The sequence below is a fragment of the Hyla sarda genome, chromosome 3 (assembly GCF_029499605.1).
Source record: "Hyla sarda isolate aHylSar1 chromosome 3, aHylSar1.hap1, whole genome shotgun sequence".
NCBI lineage: Eukaryota > Metazoa > Chordata > Amphibia > Anura > Hylidae > Hyla > Hyla sarda.
The window spans coordinates 336,498,284-336,516,273 of NC_079191.1; the positions used below are offsets into that span (position 1 = coordinate 336,498,284).

The following is a 17,990-nucleotide window of genomic DNA, read 5'->3' on the forward strand; positions in this document are numbered from 1 at the left end:
CCAGAACGAGTTGTTTCACGCCTGTTTGGCGCTTCCTCAAGCCGGTGAATACTCACTTTAAGATCTGTTGACCTTGACTGATCTTGACCGATGATTATCCTACCATCTCCTTCCTCCATGTTGGACAAATTAACTTGCATAAAGCAACTGCTTCACCTTTCTTTTATGACATGTCAGCCTTATTCATACTCATCTTTCAGTGATTATACAATATCATATTACCCTATATAATACATTGTAAGGGTTGTCCTGTATAGAAAAGCAATTTTCAAATACTCTATTAGGAAGTCTGATTTAATACAGAGGGGTTATTTGTTTAGGATCCTCTTGTCTTGGCCAGAGTGGAAGGCAGCTACAAAGAGTATTTCTCTCCCCCAAAGACTTGCCCTGTCTTGCATTACGCAGACAACCCAATTTCACTGGACATTGTGTTGTGCCAAACTTTCCTACAAACAGTAGCCATTTACTGAGGGTCCCAACAGTTACACACATTGTAATCTGCTTGTTGTTAACGGGGTACTCCACTACATTAAAACCTATCTCCTATCCACAGGATAGGTGATAAGCGTCTGATTGCAGGGTGTATGACCTCCCCCCCCCCCCCCCCCATGATCTTCAAAACTGGGCCCTGTCTATTTCTGTGCAGTGGGGTGGTGTGTCGGCATGTACTCACTCTATGCATTCTCTATAAGAGTGTCTGGGATACACAAGCACTGTACTTGGAATCTCCGACGCTCCCTGATATGCTGACATGCTGCTCCATACATAAAGAGAGATGGGACCCATTTCGGTAGATCACAAGATGTCCAACCTCTGGTATAGGGGATATGTTTTAAAGTAGTGGAGTACCCCCTTAATGTTTTTCTTTTTTTACAAATAGAAATAAAACAGAGTGGACAACCCCTTGGGTAATTTATCCAAAGTTATGCTGTCTATATTAGTATAAACAAGTATATATATATATATATATATATATATATATATATATATATATATATATATTACATTAGTATAAACAAGAATCAAGCACATTTGCTATACATATGATTATTTCGATCTCATGAGGATAGGTTATATTGAGATATAAAAGGAATGACTAAATGCGGGCTGCATTTCAACACGCACATTGTTACTTACAATGTATATCATGAGCCTAAATGGCTTTTTTTACAGTTGCTTAGTGATATTATAGGATGAAAGAAATCTTCATAGAAGTAATGGATTTATTATGTTTTAATCTACGGTATTTATACGTTTTTCTTTCTCTCTCTTGGCCTTGCACATTACATTGCACTTGACCCCACGCAGTGATGTCATTGGGATGTGTATTGTGAGATGAGAGCAATGACTGGTAGGCACTGGGTGTAATTACAATCTCTATGCTCAATTAATTGGAGTGAAATAATACGTCTCTTTTATCACCTTCATACATTTCTTGGAAAATGATATGTTCAATTATACTTAGGTTTTGCAAGCAATACATCTATAAACATGAATCACTAACCAGCTGCTGAGATATAATAAAGTCACAAACTATCATAATAATTTTATTTCATGTCTTGTTTTAGATGCTTTATGTTCGCCTGGCCTGCTGGTTGACTGACTCAGAATTTTATAGGTGCTAAATGCAGGTGATATAGTAGCATCTGTCAGTAAGAAGCAAACATTTGATGTGAATGGGAGGAAAAATACCAAAGATATTGCAAAAGGGTTGCAGGGGTTGTCACGCCTGTATGGTAGCGACTTAGGGGTCAAGTGTGCGGTGACTGGAGGTCAATTGGGTAGTACGAAAATGGAAGGGGTACTTGTAGTGAAAGGTCACCATTTCCGTTGTCAGAATGGCTGAAGTCTGTACACTGGTTTTTCCACAATCCTCTAGATCAACACAGTGAAGAGTTCAGTGCATGGAAGAAAATAACATATAGGGGGCTCCATAGTGTATTACAATGTAAAACAATACAAAATAAGGAGAGGAAATCTACCCACCTATAGGTGTTGGGCTCAGGGCACAACACCTTAAATCACATGTAGCTATTTTTGCAGCTTCTATCTGTACCCGGGCTGATGCTTTGAAGTCATTGATATTGCTAAGTGGGTGCTGCCAGGACCTCTTCTACACGGCAAAGTGAAGAGGGGCTGCACTGATGATGATGGTAGTGATCTTTTCTCTTGGGCAAACCCAATGTAGTATTTCTCATAGCAAGTGTTTTCTGTGCAGTGAGTGAGTTTACTTTTGGAAACAATCTTCCACAATAGATGGAGGTACGGTCTCTTGTACAGTAATGCAATACCTGGATTGAGGAGGGGCACCTTAAGTACTTATATGGCAGAATATATGTAAGATCTTGGACTAGGTACTAGTCGTGAATATCTTTACTGAGGTCATCTTCAGTGGCTGGTTCCCTGGGGATTATACAATATAGATGTTCTCATGGTAAGTGATCTGCAACTTCTACTATGGAATGCAAGTCTTGAAGTAAACAATGACAAGATAGGCCATGACGGCTCTAGGCCTGTCCTGAAGTCCTGGAAGGCCCTAAAAGTGCTATTGGGTACATGCACAATAGTACCCTATAGTCTTTCAAATACCTATGTAACTCCTCCTCAAATTCCCCAAATAGGACTTTTTAGACTTATCTTCAAAGTAGTAGAGGTGTTACCCCAAGTGATCCCAAGTGGTGAGGCCTAGCTAAGCTGGACTCTAGCTAACTGCCTCCACTTATCCTGAGGTGCTGTTTAGCCTGCTTCTACTTATTCTGGAGGGTTGGCAGCAATCAACTAGTCTAAACTGTTTCTTTCTGTAGATGACAGGCTACGGAAGCTCCTTTCCCCACACCAGAACATGCTCTGAGTACAATGTATTATAGTGTATTGTGTATGGGTGTATCTTTTATAACCAGTTTAACAAAGGTTTAACTGTAGATGGCAGCATTGCACTTTAATACACTGTAGTATCACATGTGAATACCATATAGCAACATAATATGATCAATGCATAGTAACAAGACTGCAAATACAAGACTACAACCAGCGCCATGCTATGTAGTTGAACATTGCAGTGCCAGATTTCTAGTCGTTTCATAAGAGGGTATTAGTTATACTGTCATATCACTGTGTGTACAATGTGTATTGTTGTGCTGTGTTTATTATGCTCACACTGTGACATCAGTGGAGTCTTTAGGTGTGAGATCACTATGCTTATTATCTTTGTTCTGTGGCCCTAAGCCAGTTGTAACAGAACTATGTTTACTATCCCTTCTCAATGGCGTTACCACTGTTCTGTGATATCACTGTGTGCAATATCCCTCTGTTGTGTTTATAATCCCTCATTATTATTATCCGTGTGCTGTTACTTCACTTTGGTCATTGCCGTTGTACATCTTTACTCCTGTGCTGATACATTAGTGTCTATTATCCCTTATATAGGGTATTAGTAAATGCATTATTCTTGTTATGTTTTATCACTGCGTGCATTTGCAGTGGCATAACTGCACTGCTCAAAAAAATAAAGGGAACACTTAAACAACACAATGTAACTCCAAGTCAATCACACTTCTGTAAAATCACACTGTCCACTCAGGAAGCAACACTGATTGACAATCAATTTCACATGATGTTGTGCAAATGGAATAGACAACAGGTGGACATGATAGGCAATTAGCAAGACACCCCCAATAAAGGAGTGGTTCTGCAGGTGGTGACCACAGACCACTTCTCAGTGCCTATGCTTCCTGGCTGATGTTTTGGTCACTTTTGAATGCTGGCGGTGCTTTCACTCTAGTGGTAACATGAGACGGAGTCTACAACCCACAAAAGTGGCTCAGGTAGTGCAGCTCATCCAGGATGGCAAATCAATGCTAGATGTGGCAAGAAGGTTTGCTGTGTCTGTCAGCATAGTGTCCAGAGCATGGAGGCACTAACAGGAGACAGGCCAGTACATCAGGAGACGTGGAGGAGGCCGTAGGAGGGCAACAACCCAGCAGCAGGACCGATACCTTCGCCTTTGTGCAACGCAAAGCAGGAGGAGCACTGCCAGAGCCCTGCAAAATGACCTCCAACTGGCCACAAATGTGCATGTGTCCACTCAAACAGTCAGAAACAGTCTATGAGGGTGGTATGAGGGCCCAACGTCCACAGCTGGAGGTTGTGCTTTCAGCCCAACACCCTGCAAGACATTTGGCATTTGACAGAGAACACCAAGATTGGCAAATTAGCCACTGGTGCCCTGTGCTCTTCACAGATGAAAGCAGGTTCACACAGAGCACATGTGACAGACGTGACAGAGTCTGGAGACCATGTGGAGAACATTCTGCTGCCTGCAACATCCTCTAGCATGACCAATTTGGCATTGGGTCAGTAATGGTTTGGGGTGGCATGTCTTTTGGGAGCCACACAGCCCTCTATGTACTTGCCAGAGATAGCCTGACTGCCAGTAGGTACCGAGATGAGATCTCCAGACCCCTTGTGAGATCATATGCTGGTGCGGTTGGCCCTCTGTTCCTCCTAATGCAAGACAATGCTAGACCTCATGTGGCTGGAGTGTGTCAGCAGTTCCTGCAAGAGGAAGGCATTGATGCCAGGGACTGGTCCGCCCGTTCCCCAGACCTGAATCCGATTGAGCACATCTGGGACATTATGTCTTGCTCCATCCACCAATGCCACATTACACCACAGAATGTCCAGGAGCTGGTGGATGCTTTTGTCCAGGACGTGGTGGACATCCCTCAGGAGACCATCCAACACCTCATCAGGAGCATGCACAGGCATTGTAGGGAGGTCATTTGGGCACGTGGAGGCCACACACACTATTGAGCCTCATTTTTACTGGTTTTAAGGACATTACATCAAAATTGGATCAGCCTGTAGTGTGGTTTTCCACTTTGATTTTGAGTTTGACTCCATAACCAGACTTCCATGGGTTGATAAATTTGATTTCCATTGATCATTTTTGTGTGATTTTTTTTGTCAGCACATTCAACTATGCAAAGACAAAATTATTTAATATGATCAGTTCATTCATTTAGATCTAGGATGTGTTATCTTAGTGTCCCTGTCATGTCTGTATTGGTCTGTGTTCACACACAGCCTATTAGTTTTGCTGTGTGTGAATAGTTTTATGTTCCTGGTCAGGGAAGGGTTAAATGTTTCTGGCCTTTTCAGCCAAGGCTGTTAGCCAATAGCCTTTCGGGTGTGTCTATTTATAGTCAGCCCAGCATTATATCCCGACTTGCTAAGTTGATGGACATGCTGCTAACTTGCTACTGCCATGCGGCCAAAGAGACTGGGTGAAAATCTGTTTTAGCATGCATTTTGTATTTTCTGGTTTTAGCCATGTTTTGGCATGCTCTTAGTAGATTTTAAGCTGTGTTTGTTTAGTCGGTTTTAGGATTTGTATATCCTTTCTGTTATGTTTCTGTTCACACTGTGTATTCTCTTGTATCCGTTTATGTGAAGTTCTGTGTTTTAATTTTTTTCTGTGTGAAGTTCTGTGTTTTAAATTTCTGTTTTCCTACTGGGTCAGCTTTCTGACCACACTGCGGTGTGTGTGCAGCTGGTCAGTAGTCTATTTGGATTAATGATTAATGGCTATTCTTATAGTGGAATGGAGTGTCCAGTTTGTGTGTCCAGTGTGAACAGTGTCCTATGTTAGGCATCCCTGTTTCTGCTCCATGGGGACAATCCTGTCTACTGGAAGTTTTCTGAGGGATTGGGATTCCTGTCTTGTTCAGTGTGAACTGTGTTCTATAATTATATCCTGTGTATCTAGATATCCCTGTTACCTGTCCATGGGGAATCTGGGGAATTGAGAATTAGTGCAAGATATCTCCATGCTCCAAGGTGGACTCTGGGAGATTGCGTTCTAGTATTAAGACATTCCTGTTTCTACTGGAGGTTATCTGGGGGATTGCGATAATTCTTGTTTAGCTATTGATCCTGTTTCTGGCCCATGGTGACTTTGTCTTCTGGATGTTCTGGGGAATTATGCCTTATTCCTGTCTGTTCCTATAGTCTGTTGACTTATCCGTTTTCCTGTCTGGTGTTTTGAACTCTATTTGTTATTTAGTTCTTTATTCAGATCTTTGGAGTTCTGTTCATGATACCTAATCTATGAGTCCTCTGTTCATGTCCACTGATCTATGGTGTCCTCTGTTTACGACCGCTGATTTGTGTCCTCTGTATTACTCTCTGATCTGTGTCCTCTGAACTTATGTACTATAGAGTTGTATGTTCCTGTTAGTTTTCTGGTCGGTGACCAACTATTTATTAGTGTGTTTTTATTAAGCCCCAGCACTTTAGTTCAGGGAGGGACCGGCGCCCAGTTTTCGATCCACTGGTTAGGTTGGATGGGCAGGTAGGCAAGGAGAGTGGTTTTAGGGTCAGTTTATAGCTCACTCTCCATGTCCCCCTGGTCGGTCCTTAACAGTTCCCTTTTTTTTTTGTGAGCAGTGTATATGAGATGCAGAGGATTCACCTACACCTGGATACTGGTTGTTAAAGTGCCCCAGTGAGTGGTTCCTCTGTTGCATATAAAGTTTAGGGGCCCTGTAACAGATTTTGCATTTACAAACAGGACATTAGGGTAGCACCTGTCTTCCAACAATAATTCCCAAAATTCAGTAATATTTAGGAGGTATGTTTTCCTAATTTGGAACCCATAAAAAAGACAATTACTTTTTGGGTTGGAGAGATAAATCGGTATGTGCAGATTCCATGCAAGAGAGACCTCCAAGAAGTAAGTCCACTATTTTCCAATTCTTAGACTCCCTTATCCCCTCCCCTTCACACTAGTCTTGCTATAGTTGCAGAAGTATACATACCCTTCATAGGGGTCTATTAATGTTGCACAGAGCTTAGACAAAATTTCCCAGGACAATGCATCCTGTGCATCCTGACTGTCTCAGAGAAAAGCCACATTGTTACTAAATAAGAATTCAGCCTTCATTGTCTGTATTGCAGAAAGGATTGGTTGCTGTGGGCAGTAAGGATCATTTTTCTTGAAGACACTTTTGATAAATGAGACTCATTGTGTATTACTTTATAGAAAAAAATGTTTTGTGGTGGTTCAGATCCATTTAGGTCAGGCTCCCAATTACTGGGGCGTGAAGGGGTTCTGAGGAACAGCTAAGATATTAAAGTCTTGTTCTTTTGTAGGTTGGTAATAAAATAATATGTTTCTGAAGTCCTGTTATTTTTGTATATCAGAAGTTTAGAAGGTTTTTTATTTGTTCTCAACTAGGTTCAAACTTTGTTCAGACTTTGCAGTGTAGTACTGTGGAAATGGTTATCATTTGTTTAAATATGTAACAGTGTATAAGCCACCTTTAGCCAGAGCAGAGTTCATCTTCAGTGTAAAGAGTGCCTCTATCTTTGGAGAACCCAGCAGATCCATGTATTACTATGATAGTCTATTGACTGAGTGTACCTGTCATTTGGAAAAACTTAAAAAAATGTTTACAGAGAACTATCTAATGTTTCAGTCGGGTCTAAGACTCCTTTGCGCTTCACTCCTGGCCTGCTTTGATCTCGCTTTAGTTGCACTAGATGGGCTCTAGACCTGACCAGTCAAAATATTTGACATGTCTCTGTGATACATACAAAGTTTGATTAGTCAGGGTCTGATCATTCAGACCCCCATTGATCATTAGAATGTGCAGGGAGAAACACGAGGCTGTGTGCTTTACTCCTGACTTTCTGCGATCTTGGTCCAGTTGCACTAGAGTGGCTCCAGACCTTTTCCAATCAATACTTTTGACATGTATCTGTGATTCATCAAAAGTTTTTTCAAATAGCAGGGATATTTTAATAATGCACTGCAATGCTTAGTTTCCCCTAGAGTGGCGCACTTTCTTCACAATTTATCACTGATTTCTGAGTTTTCACAATCTTTATTAGCTTATTATGGAGCAATCCTCCCAACCAACACCACCCCAACCAAAGAAAATGAATCTTAATAGGGTACAGGAGGGGATGAGGTATATAGGGCCTCATGCTCCAGGTTTAAAAAAAAAAGGCCAAAAAGTCATTCCAAGGAAAATCTGTTAAGGCCAAAAAAGAAACTATAAAATATAATTTTCAGTATCTAAGTCCACCAGGGACTGAGGGGAAGCGAGCGCATTTTATAGAGATATGACAAGCTCTCCAATACGGCTTTTTCGATCTAGAGAAATGAATTTTCTGCTAGGATCAAATTGTAGCCTTGATGTTATAAGAGAGAATATATAACTCTGTTGTGGGAAAGCCATGATATGCTATAAAGTAAAAGAAGATAATGTGCTTTTCAAGTAGGAGCTGATGTATTTATTTAATAATATTCTATGCCACTTTCTGTGTTCTCGAATTATTTGTATCTGTCCTTCTTTATATCACACTATTATTGACGTTCTTTAATTTAAGTCGATATAAAACTTTAGGAAAATATATAGAAGCAATAAGTAACGGCCTTGGGAGAAAAAGAAAACAATCAAACTGACCTAATTTCCATAATACCCTGAAAAAGAAGTAGGATTCAGGAGTATAGGGGATGAAAGACTGGCACTTTCTATTATTTGTGTATCTTTTTGGCTTTGGTTAGTTATAAAATACATAGTTGTTGGTAGGTTGATGTCTAAAATCCTATTTCCGGATGATCAGGATACACAATCCAATTATTACTTATGAAGTTAGAAATCCAATGACTTACCTTACTTTTCTTGCAGCAGGAGAAAAACAAGTTAGTTCCTCTGTTTCTCATGTTTCCACTTTATTACAGTTGTTGAGTACAGTAGAGGTACGTTTGTTGTTTAGTAATTGTTGAGCTAATGACTTTTCATGCATTACAGGGGTACGCCGCCCTAGAAATCTTATCCCCTATGCAAAGGCATGACCCCTGTGATTTCTCTGCTGCACCCAGTGTTCGTTTAGAGCATCGGGTGCAATGCCGGAGGCTCATGACATCACGGCCACGCCACGCTCGTGATGTCACACCCTGTGGGAGGGTGCATGACGGAAGCCATGCCTCCTCTCATAGACTTGCATTGAGGGGGCGTGGTCGTGAAATCAAGAGCAGGCCATGGTCATGACACCACAAGCCTCCACCCTGCATCGCCAGTGATCTGGCACAGAGCGAAGTTCGCTCCATGCATCGGATGTCTGGGGTGCTGCAGCCGAGATCGCGGGGGTCCCGCCGCTGTGTAGGGGATAAGATGTGCTTTACTGAACTCTAAATAGTGTTGTAGTGACACAAAATATCTCTGTACACTGAGGACAAGCAGGGCTCTGTACACTGAGGACAAGCAGGGCTCTGTACACTGAGGTAAAGCACGGCCCTGTACACTGAGGACAAGCAGGGCCCTGTACACTGAGGACAAGCAGGGCCCTGTACACTGAGGACAAGCAGTGCCCTGTACACTGTGGACAAGCAGGGGTCTGTCTGTACACTGAGGACAAGCAGGGCTCTGTACACTGAGGACAAGCAGGGTTCTGTACCTGAGGACAAGCAGGGCTCCGTACACTAAGGACAAGCAGGGCAGGCACACTGAGGGCAAACGAGGCTCCGTACACTGAGGACAAGCAGGGCCATGCACACTGTGGACAAGCAGGGCTCTGTACACTGAGGACAAGCAGGGCCCTGTACACTGAGGACAAGCAGGGACCTGTACACTGAGGACAAGCAGGGCCCTGTACACTGAGGACAAGCAGGGACCTGTACACTGAGGACCAGCAGGCACCTGTACACTGAAGACAAGCAGGGCCCTGTACACTGAGGACAAGCAGGGTTCTGTACCTGAGGACAAGCAGGGCTCCATACACTAAGGACAAGCAAGGCTGGCACACTGAGGACAAACGAGACTCCGTACACTGAGGACAGGCAGGGCGGGCACACTGAGGACAAACGAGGCTCCGTACACTGAGGTCAGGCAGAGTGGGCACACAGGTCTTTGGCGGCAGCAGCGGGGAACCCCGGCGCTTCCGCGCTTAGACGTGAGGTTAACATCACCGTGGGGCATGACTTAAGCGCCTCTCCCAGGCAGCCCCTGCTACAGTGGCTGTCTGGGAGCAGAATGTCATTAATAGCTGCGGGCCCGGCCCCTGGCGGCCATGGCGGGGACGGCTATTAAATATATATATATTTTTTTTAAGACGTCCGATTGGAATGGCCGGTCAGTCCGCCCCTGCAGAGAGGTCTCTATGTGCCAGTATGGAATGGCGCCGTTTAAGAATGGCTTCCACTCTGGTCAAAACAACACATCTCTTCATCACAAAGATGAATATGTACATATTAACACTTTATGGCTTCCTATGACAGCAACATCTAAACACTGTCATCAAAAAAGCCAGACCCAGCTTTATTTAGGGGTGGTCTTAGTGGGACAGTCCCTTTATATCTGTTTTCCTTTGTGGTATGTAAATAACAGTATCTGAAAAAGTGTTGTAATATACAATAATAATAAATTATTATTATAATAAAATAATAATACATTTTACGTATTATTTTTGTAAAAGTATACCTTTTATTGCATAACTTTTCAAGTGTATGAAAGAGTTAATTTACAGCTCATATCATTTCTTGCAAAACGCTATGCACAATTTCTTCCAATAAAATCTGCACTCACCTTTCAGTGTTCCCTGGGCAGATCATGGTTCATAGTGCTGACTATAGTCTTAAATATCTTATACTTTATTTCTTGACAGGCATTTGGAGAAGAAATTGCACCCATCAACTTGAAGGTGAAGGCAGTGAATGATGTGGCTAGTCAGCTCTCTGCTCTAGATATTCAGCCATCTGCAAAGACCGCTCGCCAACTGGATGACCTGAACATCAGATGGAAGCTCCTACAGGTATAACTGTCTTGTCTTGTAAAATAAGATTAGTCATTCTGTAAGCGTTCAGCTTCAGTAAAGTCTGCATTGATGTCTTGTATTATAATTATTACATGTAGATCGTACTTTTACCCTTTTATGTTTTGGACCTTTACGCCCCAAACAAAACTTCTTCTTTTGGAATGTTGAATTTAGTGAATTTCTTTTTTTCATTTCTCACCCTCCATTTTTTTTCTTTCACCAATGGATGCATATGGTTTTCTGGAATCACACATGTAGTTTGAGCTGCAGTTTTTGATACAGTCTTTTAAGCCAAAACCTTAGAGGCCCGGACCCCTGCGATCTACTGTACAGGGCCCCGGCTCTCCCTGGAATCAGAGCATGTCGAGCCCTGCACAAAGGGCAGCCGACACGACACTTCCATATATCTCTGTGGGTGAGCCAAAGATAGCTGAACATCTCTCCCAAAGAGATTTACGGAGGGGGTGTGTCGACCCCCGCTATCTACAAGAGGACCGAGGTCCCATACAGGCGATCACGGGGGGGTCCCAGCAGTCGGACCCTCCACAATCTAAAACTATCCTGCAGATAGGGGCGACCTTATTAAAGGGGTACTCCAGCACTAAACATCTTATCCCCTATCCAAAGGATAGGGGATAAGATGCCTGATCGCGGGGGTCCCGCCGCTGGGATCTTCCACGCAGCACCCCTTTAGAACCAGTCCCCGGAGCATGTTCGCTCCGGGTCTGATTACTGGCGATCACGGATAGGCTTGCATTGAGGGGGCGGAGCGTGTCATCACACGGGGCGGGGCTGTGACGTCACAATGCTCCGGCCCTCGTGATCGCCAATAATCAAAGCCGGAGCGAACGTGCTCTGGGGACTGATTCTAACGGGGTGCTGCGTGCAAGATCCTTTGGATAGGGGATAAGATGTCTTAGCGCTGGAGTACCCCTTTAAGCACGATATATCTCCGTTAAGTAAATCCAGCAGGAAGGGAACTTATAAGGTTGGGCTTTCATCTAGGACATGGTTTCTGTCATAATGGAAACTGCAATGCAGTCTCAGTCTATCAGGTACAAACACATTGCATGCAACACTCTTCTTCCGGTCAAAAAGAATAAAATAACCAAAAATTTAAACCAAGTATGGTACAATAACCACATGTGCGATTCCAGCCTCAATGCACTGAATAATATTTACCTTATAAATGACTTCTCTATAAAACTGAACAAGCACTGTACTTTCTTCTATTTTTTTTATGTTTCTCATAATCTAAGTACAGCATTTTTTTCATGAATGCGCAAAAGACAATAAAGCTAGAATAAAACAAACTAAAATGTAATGTTTGGGGCAATATACATTTTGCATGACGGAACATAATAATGCCTGTGCATTATGCAGAACAAGTTCAGATCACACATTCTGCACAGTGGCGGTAATATTGAAGTCATGGCATATACCTAGCAACAGCCCAAATGATGCAGAAGTGCTGGTTTCTGCAGGGCACGGTGTTTGTTCAGTGCACTCAGTGGTTTATAGTGGTCAAGAACCGATCTTTTCGTTTTTCATACCAAATTATTAAAATAACAAATAAACAAAATAAATAAAATTTTTCAGAACATTACAATATGTATAACAACATTATAGAAATGTGCAAAAAAAACTTTGTTCGGACATTCTATCCTGTTTTTAATAGACATAAATGCTCAATATTGGCCGATTCAAGTAAATAGGTTCAAGTACCCTTATTGCTGAGTCTGAATCGTTGATATTATGTAACCTCAGTTTACCCCAGGCTCCCTGTGAAACTGTTTTTATTTGCTGCACAGTCGGTAGTAGGCCAACCATGGTTATGCACCAATTATAGTTTTATCACCAGAAAATATTTAGATCTGCCATTGTTGCTCTACATCAATGGAGGTCAGGCTGGGTTCAAGCTTTCAAGCTGGGGTTTTCTTCCTTTCTGTCTTGTGGTGTTTTTGACAGAAATATTAATGTAGTTTTGTCCATCAAAAACAGTGGATCGGTGGAGGTCCCAGCATGGAGTACCAATGATCATACATTTAGTCTGCGCATACAGTAGGTAATAAATTCTCTCAGTGGGAATTCCCCTTTAAAGGGTTTAGTGCTATGCAGTTTGATCATCTGGCTGACAAGTATTTTATGACTTTGGTAGTTGGCGAGGGCCCAAAATTAGCCCAGTACACAAAGTAAATGTATATTTAACCCCCATATGGGAACATGCCATAATGTATCATTTATGAACAGCGAGTTTTTCCCTTTATACATTACTTGTGGAGTTTGTAAGAATTAGTTTTGAGTTACTGTACAGTATATTGCTTTAGACTTTACAGTACATATTCATTAATGCAGATCCTGACCTTGTGTGGGCCAAATTGTTTTTGTCAGCGTTCTTTTCTCGGCTAGAAGCAAATTATCCCACCGGGACATGATTTTAGTTTTCTTTGATACTCACCATTTGTAATTTTTACGTATTTATCTGTTGCTCCTTGGCACCTCTGTGATACATATATTGGATGCAATTTGTAAGCAGTGTTGTAAGTCTATAAATCATGCTGCCGCTATTGAGAGCTGCAAAACTTGGCAGAAGAAAAATCTGCTTTATTGCCACCCGTGCAAAATGTTGATTAAAACAAATTTTGTTTTCACGGGATGGACAATGTGTCCCCAAAGAGATGCTGACTGCGCAGAGGACATATTTCACTTGTAAAATGTTAGGCATTTTATAATTGTGGGGGAGGGGAAGTAAGTGAATTTGGGACTCCGTGAGGCAGGTGCATGTCAGTCAACTTCAGTTAAGATAACATCTTTTATTTACTAGAAAGTCATACATATTTTGTTCTAAAACAAGAATAAGAGGTAGATATATAGTCATCTGTTCTTTCCACTAAAATAAATCGAATTGTGGAATGCATTTTTTTTGTGCTTACTACTAGTGTTGAGCGGCATAGGCCATATTCGAATTCGCGAATATTCGCGAATATATGGACGAATATTCGTCTTATATTCGCGAATATTCGCATATTCGTTATATTCTCGTTTTATTTTCGCATATGCGAATATTCGCGTATGCGAAAATTAGCATATGTGATATATTAGCACATGCAAGATTAACATGTATGAAACTTCGCATATGCGAAAATTAGCATCTGCGAATATTCGCATATGCGAACTTTAGCATATGCGAATTTTAGCACGCCAGTCTCACACAGTAGTATTACAGCCTTCTTTACACCACACAAGCTGGAAGCAGAGAGGGGTGATCACTGTGATGTGTACTGTGAAGAAAAAAAAAAAAAAAAGAAAAAAAAACGAATATTCGTAATTACGAATATATAGCGCTATATTCGCGAAATTCGCGAATTCGCGAATATGCGATATTCGCGAATAATATTCGAATTGCGAATATTCGCGAGCAACACTACTTACTACAACCACACTGGCATTGGTTTGCCCATTTTACACTCTATCTTACCTTTTAAAAATAAGAGTTTTGTTGAGTTAAATATGGTTAATAGGTAAATTTTTTACTCATAATGATTTTTTATTTTTTTTTAGGCAGCAGTTGAAGAACGTCTCAAACAACTTCAAGAAGCGCATAGGGATTTTGGCCCATCCTCCCAACACTTCTTGTCTAGTAAGTCGAAGATATAACTTTAACAGTATGTACAATTGATAACTTTAAGATAAAGGTCATATATCATTCTATATTATGGCGATGTTCAGTATTAGTTCTGTAACCTTAAAATACATCATTTCAGTAGTTATACAGTTACATTTATTAAATATCTGTTCTTTGGTTCCTATCAAGGTATTTATGCATTTAATAGACACCACAGCAGGAACTATAGAAATTAGATTTTATTATCTAAATATGTATGTACTGTGTTACTTAAAGGGGTGTCCATTTTAGTCCCCTTTTTGTCAGGAAGTTCTCCTGCCATTTTTTTTTTACTATTAATCTTTATTAGATTTTTCCTTTTAACCCGATAACGACCATGGACGTCTATACTCGTCCAATGGCCGTTACCGGGGTATGACGCGGGCTCCCAACTCGAGCCCGCGTCATACCGGCCAGCCCCCAGCTGATTCCTGTAGCTGGGGGCCGGCGTTAATAGCCGACATGCGGCGATCGCCGCGGCCAGCTATTAACCCTTTAGATCGCCGCTGTCAAAGTTGACAGCGGCGTCTAAAGGTGCCTGTATACAGTCCCTGGTGGTCCAGTGGGGTGTATCGTCCCCCCGCAGCGCGATCGCGGGGGAGCGATCCACTACTGAGGTAGCCTGAGGGCTTACCTCTCCTGCTGCGGCGGCTCCGGCTCTCTGAATGATAAAGCCTGGCAGGGCCAGGCTTTATCAATCGAGCGCAGAGCACGCAGATCATTGTGGTTTTATGAAACCACAATGATCTGTATGAGGAATCTAATGATTCCTCCTAAAAGTCCCCTAAGGGGACTAAAAGTGTAAAAAAAAAAAGTTTAAAAAAAGTTTAAATACACACACATTAACCCCTTCCTTATTAAAAGTTTAAATCACCCCCCTTTTCCCAAATTCCATATTAAAAATATGTAACCATAATAAAAACAAACATATGTGGTATCGCCGCATGCGTAAATGTCTGAACTATAAAAATATATCATTAATTAACCCGCACGTTCAATGGCGTACACGCAAAAAAATTCCAAAGTCCAAAATAGCGTATTTTTGGTCACTTTTCATACCATAAAAAAAGGAATAAAAAGCGATCAAGAAGTCCAATCAAAATAAAAATGGTACCGATTAAAACTTCAGATCACGGCGCAAAAAATGAGCCCTCAAACCACCCTGTACGTGGAAAAATGTAGTTATGATTTTTTCCAGAAGTACGACGAAATCAAACCTATATAAGTAGGGTATCATTTTAATCGTATGGACCTACAGAATAAAGATAAAGTGTCATTTTTACCGAAAAATTTACTGCCTAGAAACAGAAGCCCCCAAAATTTACAAAATGGTGTTTTTTCTTCAATTTTGTCGCACAATGATTTTTTTTTCCGTTTCGCCATAAATGTTTGTGTAAAATGACTGATGTCATTCCAAAGTAGAATTGGTGGCGCCAAAAATAAGCCATCATATGGATTTTTAGGTGCAAAATTGAAAGGGTTATGATTTTTAAAAGGTAAGGAGGAAAAAACGAAAGTGTAAAAACAGAAAAATGCTTGGTCTTTAAGGGGTTAAGAACAACACATATGGACATTTACTTCCAAAAATGTAAATTTCCACACCCAAAAACTCCTGGCAATAATTTCATTACAGCATATCCCTTTGCTAGAACCAGAAGTGGTCAGCTGTAATTTGGTGAGAAACCTAACTGCAATGTTAAGTTTACCTGTAGTGCCACTGCAGGGGTATCAAGCAGTTCACAGTTCACTTTGACTTTAGTGGGCTGTCCAAGTATAACATGAAATAATCCCTTTAAGAACTGTTCAGGACTTGTTACTATATAACATACTATAGCAAGAGAAAGACAACTGTAATTCCTTTCCATACGCTGCAGTGCATCTAATGGTAATTTAAAATGTACCGTAATTGGAGGCCAAGGCATTGATAACTTAGTTCTTAACCAGTAGGTAATTAGTCATAAGATCCCTCCCTGCACATAGCTATCAGCACCTTAAACCAGTATTTTACAAACACAAAACACACATCATGTATTTGTGAGATTTTATGCTATGGGTGACCTGATCACAAACTTACCGTATTTATCGGCGTATAACACGCACTTTTAAAACTTAAATTTAAGGCAAAAAGCCTGCGTGTTATATGCCGATAAATCTTCTGGTCACTAATTTAAAGCGGCCGCAGCAGCTTGTGAAGTAATAGCAGCACAGCCGTGGCCACTTTAAATCAGTGACCAGCGGCGTCACCTCCCCGTTCTGCTTAAAATTTTTCTTACCTCCCCCTCCCTCATCATTCCCCCTTTTCCCTGCTTTTCATAATTTTTTTTATTTTCCCTACTAGGCTGCACTTCGGCATGCCAGGTCAAGAGGGGGGTCTTGCCTGGCTGTGGTCAGTGAAGCAGATGAATGACGTCCTCTGCCGGCTTCTCTGCGCGGCATCAGAGACGTCACTTTTCATTTCCTTTAGTCGCCGCACACCGAACTCTGACTCGTGGCTGTTGCAGGATATGAAAAGTGACGTCCCTGATGCCGTGCAGAGAAGCCGGCAGAGGACGTCATTCATCTGCTTCACTGACCACGGCCCGCAAGACCCCCCGCCTGACCTGGCCTGCCGAAGCGTAGCCAAGTAAGGAAAATAAAAAACTATGAAAAGCATTAGGAAAGGGGGGAATGAGGAGGGAGGGGAAGAATAGCATAGCAGGAACATGATGGGGGGGTGATGAGACAGGGTGGGGGGATGATGAGACAGGGGGAAATGATGAGGGGGGGAATGATGGGGGGCATGATGAGACAGGGTGGGGGGATGATGAGACAGGGGGAAATGATGGGGGCATGATGAGACAGGATGGGGGGATGATGAGACAGGGGGAAATGATGATGGGGAAATGATGGGGGGCATGATTAGACAGGGTGGGGGGATGATGAGACAGGGGGAAATGATGAGGGGGGGAATGATGGGGGGCATGATGAGACAGGGTGGGGGGATGATGAGACAGGGGGAAATGATGGGGGCATGATGAGACAGGATGGGGGGATGATGAGACAGGGGGAAATGATGAGGGGGAAATGATGGGGGGCATGATGAGACAGGGTGGGGGATGATGAGACAGGGGGAAATTATGGTGGGAGGAGGCACTAAAGGCTTAATGTCTGTATGGCTAGTAGTGGTCTATGACAGGGGGAAATGATGAGACATGCGGGGGTGGCGATGAGAGGGGTAAATGTGTCACAGGGACTGATAAAAGGGAAGGAATGGTGTGGCACTGGAGGGGACAGGACCAAACTGAAGTGCAGAAGAAAACGAAGTTGGGGGGATGATATGGCATTTAGTCCGAGTCATTTATTTAACATTTTATTTTATTTTTTACTTAAATTTCCCTGTTAATGGGGGTGCGTGTTATACGCCAGTGCGTGTTATACGCCGATAAATACGGGATTTATAGTTTCTTGACATGCCCTCCAATCCTGGACATCTGTAGATTTATAGTTTGACTTTAGGAAATCATCA

The 17,990-nt window shown here is 42.1% G+C and overlaps 1 protein-coding gene across 12 annotated transcripts in view; it reads left to right on the top strand.

Annotated features, from left to right (window-relative positions):
- Positions 1-17,990, top strand: part of UTRN (utrophin) — a 702,825-nt gene that overhangs the window by 535,786 nt on the left and 149,049 nt on the right. For all 12 annotated transcript variants that reach the window (XM_056567370.1, XM_056567374.1, XM_056567371.1 and 9 more), the window contains 2 exons: positions 10,672-10,818; positions 14,383-14,461. In XM_056567370.1, coding sequence (XP_056423345.1) covers positions 10,672-10,818; positions 14,383-14,461 — 226 coding nt within the window. The remainder of the gene's footprint in view (positions 1-10,671; positions 10,819-14,382; positions 14,462-17,990) is intronic.